Source organism: Theobroma cacao, chromosome 9 (genome assembly GCF_000208745.1).
Source record: "Theobroma cacao cultivar B97-61/B2 chromosome 9, Criollo_cocoa_genome_V2, whole genome shotgun sequence".
NCBI lineage: Eukaryota > Viridiplantae > Streptophyta > Magnoliopsida > Malvales > Malvaceae > Theobroma > Theobroma cacao.
The window spans coordinates 16,637,333-16,643,165 of NC_030858.1; the positions used below are offsets into that span (position 1 = coordinate 16,637,333).

The 5,833-nt window shown below is 32.6% G+C and overlaps 1 protein-coding gene across 4 annotated transcripts in view; it reads left to right on the plus strand.

The window, feature by feature from the left end:
• Positions 1 to 5,492, plus strand: part of LOC18589436 (galacturonokinase) — a 13,009-nt gene extending 7,517 nt beyond the window's left edge. For 2 of the 4 annotated variants that reach the window (XM_007014408.2, XM_007014409.2), the window contains exons 8-14: positions 1,345 to 1,444; positions 2,313 to 2,446; positions 3,025 to 3,065; positions 3,165 to 3,193; positions 4,063 to 4,132; positions 4,253 to 4,342; positions 5,080 to 5,492. In XM_007014408.2, coding sequence (XP_007014470.2) covers positions 1,345 to 1,444; positions 2,313 to 2,446; positions 3,025 to 3,065; positions 3,165 to 3,193; positions 4,063 to 4,132; positions 4,253 to 4,342; positions 5,080 to 5,324 — 709 coding nt within the window. In that variant the 3' untranslated portion in view covers positions 5,325 to 5,492. Of the gene's footprint in view, positions 1 to 1,344; positions 1,445 to 2,270; positions 2,447 to 3,024; positions 3,066 to 3,164; positions 3,194 to 4,062; positions 4,133 to 4,252; positions 4,343 to 5,079 lie in introns of all 4 variants that reach the window. The other 2 variants (XM_007014406.2, XM_007014407.2) reach the window with 1 other exon arrangement.

The window sequence follows — 5,833 nt, forward strand, 5'->3', positions numbered from 1 at the left end:
GGGGGGGGGGGCGGGTCCTGGCTTAAGTTGGAGTTGGTCATTGGTGTTGAATGGGGAACTGGTTTGAGAGTGGAAACTGAATTGTAGGTTTTGCTTGATTCAAGGAGGTTAAGACATACAAAGTAAGTGTTTCTGGAGCAGGTTGCTAATTTCTTGGTGGATATACCTAGAAAGGATATATGGAGCTTGGGAAATCATGATCAATATGGTGCCTACTGTTGCACTTGATATTAAATATTGTTCCCTTTGTTGCAAAGTTATTGTCCTCTGAAAAGCTCAAAGATTTTTTTTTTTTCTGAAAAGTTAAAAGCTCAAAGATTAAGGAATTACATTAAATGCAGCCACATTAATTGTAGAGCATAGCTTAACTTTGACCTTACATTAGTCAGTAGCTTTCTTGTCTTCGTTGTCCTTATTAGGTAAAATTTATGAGGGTGAAGGATGTTTTCGGAATCAGCCTTCAATTCATATTGTGGGCGATTTTCTTTGGGTAATTTCAATGTATAATTACTAATATCTCATAAATAAGCAACAAGCTTTACTCTTGTTTTAAATACCTCTAATAAGTGATCATAAGGAATTATTAGAATTTATTAATTAAGTGCTCCCTTTGTCCCAATTTGTTTGGACTTGCAAAAACTTAAAAAAAAAACTTTTAAGTTTATTTGTCTTTCTCAATAATATTTCTTCTTTGCCCTAAAAGGTTTTGACATATAACATAACAAAAACTAATATTAAATATATATCTGTTTTGCAACAGCAGACTTAGAATATACAAAAAGGTATGAGAATATTGAAAATTAGATGGAGAGAATAGATAATTTGGATGATCGCTTGCAATGTTTTTCATGATAAGTGGTTCCATTTAGCTGGCAATGAAGTTTCTTTGAATTTTAAATGTTAAATCCTTTTTGGGATAAGATCCAAATTTACCACTCTACTTAGGGTGATGGACCAAATTTAATCCCAGTTTTGAGCGGGTGCATTTTGACTTTTAATTTGGTAGAAAAATGGTCAGCAGTTAATGGTAAAAAAAAAAAATATTTTGTGAGGGAGCAAAGGAATATTCCATGTAATATGCTACGAAATATTCCTTTACCATTAACTTTGGACCATTTTTGACAAAATTTAAAAAGTACAGTGTTGAAATTGCATCAATTTAAAAATAAGTGGTAAATTTGGTCTATCACTCTAAGTAAAGTGGTTCATTTAGACTTTATCCCAATCCTCTTCATCTCAAAGTTACTTCACTGATCAGAGAATGCACATTGTTAGGGTTACATGATTGCCTCTTTATTGTTACATGTGAAACCTTTTCTGAATCTGATGCTATGGCACATGTAGGGTGATTGAAAATGAGTACTTAGGCCTGAGAAATGGCATATTGGATCAATCAGCTATACTGCTTTCAAGCCATGGTTGTCTAACCTACATGAACTGCAAAGTAAGTCACTATTGATAATAATTTCAGAAATAAATTATCCAAAAAAAATTCAGAAATAACAGATCCTTCTTTGTTTTAATGTGGTTTAACTTTGTTACTTTTGCACTGCTTAATTAGTCTGATGGACTTCCTGTAATTTAGTTATCACGCAGATCTATGGCTATATTTTACTCTCATATTTGTATATATGTTTGAAATCATTAATTCTATGTCTTTGTTGCTCCTCAGTTCTACTGAATTATTCTATCATTGCATAAACATATATGTACAATATCATTTTTTTTTATTATTGCCAGTTGTACTACCAAATTAAATTGACAAAAAGATGCACTTTATTTAACTGTAAAGCATCACCTGTTAAAGTTTTTGCTAATTAATTGAGAGGCACAAGAAATAAAAGATCTTTTTTTTCTCTATCATAGGCTATGTTTGTGAGTTAGAAGAATACTAGGACATCGAAAATATTTCATTTTTGGACCTTTCAATAATTGCTTGTCTACCATATTGCTTGAGCTGTCTACATTTGGTCAGATGCTTCTCCCTAAGCCACTGTCTACATTCATTTATTACTCTTTTACAAGATTTCCTTTCTCTATAAATTGATAAACCTGGGTCTTATCTACAAACGGATGATGTTTTGCTTCAAAATAAATTTGCTTTTAGAGAATTTGCTGTACTTCTCACTCACTTTGATTGTTAATGTTTTCTTTGCAATATAATTATGATCAAATTATTAATGTTTACTTTTATTCTTATATTATTTTTGTAAAGTCAAGGCTGAATTTATTTAACTTGTTCAAGCAACATGGTATCTCATTAAATGTAGACTACAGAACACAAGCTTATACACCCACTGAATTTTCTAAAGGATCATGAGACTGAACCACAGAAAGGCTACAAAATATTACTAGCATTTTCAGGACTGAGGCAAGCTTTGACCAGCAACCCTGGATACAATTCTCGTGTTGCAGAATGTCAAGAAGCCGCCAAAATTCTTCTGCAGTATGACTCTTGTTCCCTCTAATTGAGAACCCTGGAAATTTTCAACTATGATTTTGGTTTTTTGGTTGCACATATCTTCACCTTGTCCTCTTAGCTTGTGAGACAGTTGTGTTCATGTTAATTTCAATATTGAATCACTTTTTGATTGAATGATTATGAACGGAGAGCATTTGAATTGTTTCCTTGATAGTGTTGACTGGGGGGAGTTAATATATTGTTTAAAACTTCAGAGATATTTCATATCCCCTGTTAAATGTTCCAACTTGTTATGAACAGAATGCATAAAGATGTTCAATGCATGGCACTATTCCTCCTTTTCTTACAAAACCGAAAGTTGTCTGGGTCCACACTCTGCAGGGAAAAATTTACACAACTAATAGCATTAAATGAAATCAACATCTTTTGTAGCCTTGTTTCTGACTTCACACATATCTTTCACTAAGATAAACATGATATTTCCATTTTTCAATAGACTTTAACATTGTGCACCATATGTGTAATATTACTGTTTATGAGGATCATGTCCTGGTTCATATTGTTTCATCCTTTTCTTTTGTTCTCTGTTTTCTGTTTTGCAGTGCTGCTGGAAATGGTGAACTGGAGCCGTTCCTTTGCAATGGCTAGTACTTGACCCAATTTTCTCTGTGAATTTGAACTTCCTTTCAATTTTTTGATTTGCACAATGAATTAAATTTCTTTCTTCCCCTCTTTTGAACAGTTGAACCAGAATCTTATGAAGCTTACAAGGTAAACATCAAACATATAAACTCTGATTTTTGAAGCTGAGAATTTTTGCTCCATTTCTTTTTATCAGTTAAATAGTTATGTTTTGAATGTATTCTATTTAATTGCTTATCCTATTAGAAGAGTAAACTTTAAGTTCAATACTTCAATTCACTAAATAAGATTTCTATTTCTCACTATTAAATAGTTAGAGGAGTGCAGAGTGCATAGATTCATGACTATATTACTATTAATAAACATTGCAGTTTGTCGTAAATGAGGTGTCTATTCACCTCATCCTTGAATATAAACTTATGATGTAGCACACAGACAGGACAAAATAGAGTATGAGAGAGAAAAGAGTAAAAGAGAGAGAATGAGATATAAAGAATTAAAAGAGAAAAGATTTGAAGAAATTTCTCAACTGGATAATCTATCAAAAGCTCCCTGGATATGAAAATTACATAAGCATTTACGTAGATCCTAAATACTCTTCTTAGGATTAAACTTCAACAAAGAAGACTAATTAACTTAGACTATGAGCAAAATAAGCCTAATAATCTGATAGCCAAGAAATAATAAACCTAGCTTAAAGTACCTGAAATAACATACTTTCCCTTGTGAATGAAAACTCAGATTACATAACAAAGGAAAAGAAACAGCAATTCTCCATGTCTAAATCAACCTTCTACCTCATCAGTAGATTGGTTATCCATTTTCCTTTTTGGTAGAAGAGATCACTATGTCTCAAACATAAGATCTCTACCTAATCCCGACAAGGTGGTAGATAGGTTATATTTGATGTATATAATGCTAAGCATCCATTTGTTGACTTAACATGCTAAGTTTGTTCACAATTTTGTTTCTATATCAGTATCTCCTTTCCTTTGCAGGTCAAACTGGAACCAAATCTAGCCAGAAGAGCAGAGCATTATTTTTCAGAGAATATGAGAGTTAGTAAAGGTACAACTGTGTTATCACACTTTCATAAATTTTTCTGATCTATGTAATGGTCTCATGTAGATATCCATGTTGTTATAAGGCTTATCAACTACTATGGCATTGGTGTAATGGTTATTCCAGGATTAGAGGCTTGGGCTTCAGGAGAATTGAGGCAGTTTGGACAGCTAATGTCGGCTTCTGGTCTAAGTTCTATTAAAAACTATGAATGTGGTATGGCATACCTCTTTTGTTCCATAGTTGCATCACCCTGCCCCTAAAATTCCTAAAAGTTGCCAAGAAAGCACAAAAACAATAAAGAACTCATATTCATATTTGCCATTGAAGCCCATTTGAGAAGACACAATAATCATACCTTGAGAAACCTTTATCTCATTTTCATATATAATAATATAAATAGGCTTTTCTACCATTCTCAGTTTCGATACTTTTGTAGTTAATTAATTATATTATTCTTAACTGGCTTGGTGAGGTGGGTGTTATAGACACCTGATGGTTGAATTATTTCAAGTTCTAATACATGCTCTGATACTGGTTCTAAAGGACATGAAAATTTTGTGTTTGACGATTGCCGTAATATATGAAATGCTGCAACCATTTCCTGTGTCCCTTCCCATGGTCCAATTACCAAGAATATTTTTTGTTCAACTCAAATGCATTTATGACTATTATTTAAGTTTAAATTTGAATTTAAAGCTTATACTATTTCAGACTTGAGAGTTTTACTTGTATTTTTCACGGAGTCAATTACAGCTTTAAAACCTTGAACCGTCAATTTTCCCTTCACTGTCTCGATAAAATGTGGAAAGAGTGAAGTGCTGATGGAATTTCCTATTGACTATAAAGCAGTTTATTTATTTTTTATCTTTTAGGTTTGAGTTTGTGACTCTGCTAAAATGCCTACTTAAAATTATTCAACTATTAACTTGGATGAATATATGAATGTCAAGGTTGTGAGCCACTAATTCAACTATATGAGGTCCTATTGAGGGCCCCTGGTGTATTTGGAGCTCGGTTCAGTGGTGCTGGATTTAGGGGTTGCTGTGTTGCATTGGTAGATACTGATTGTGTAGCAGAAGCTGCAAAATTTGTCAGGGAAGAATATCCAAAGCTCCAGCCTGTGTTGGCCAGCCAATTGAACCCAGATACTGCTGTCTTGATTTGTGAAGCAGGTGACTCTGCTCGTGTAATCTGATTAACTAGTCACTTTTCATCTTTTAACACTATATGTTGTTTTATTCATTGATTTAATCATACTCAATCCTCTTTATCATCTCAAACTACGAGTTTGCATGAAATATAACACGAATTTTGATTTATATTGCAATGTTATATCCTCTGCTAGACTACCAAGGTTGATTCACTTTGACACTCTGAATTTTTCTGTTCTCAGTTAACAACTTTAACTTTTAGTTTTTATCTTTATAAACTTAGGATCTGTTTGTTACACTTTTGTACTGTTTTCTGAGTTTTGTTTTTTTGTTGTCAAAATTTTTATTTTTCCTTTTCTTTTCAAAAATATTTAAAAGAAGAAGGTAAATAATGTTGTTAAATGTCGCAAAAATAATAACGAAGTTATCATAAGCATAATAGTTAAGAAATAAACATAGTTTTAACAAATTAAAAATAATACACTATATTTTAGAGGTGGCAAACCTGACACAACTAGACAAACTCGCTTGAACCCTAACTCGATGGAACCCG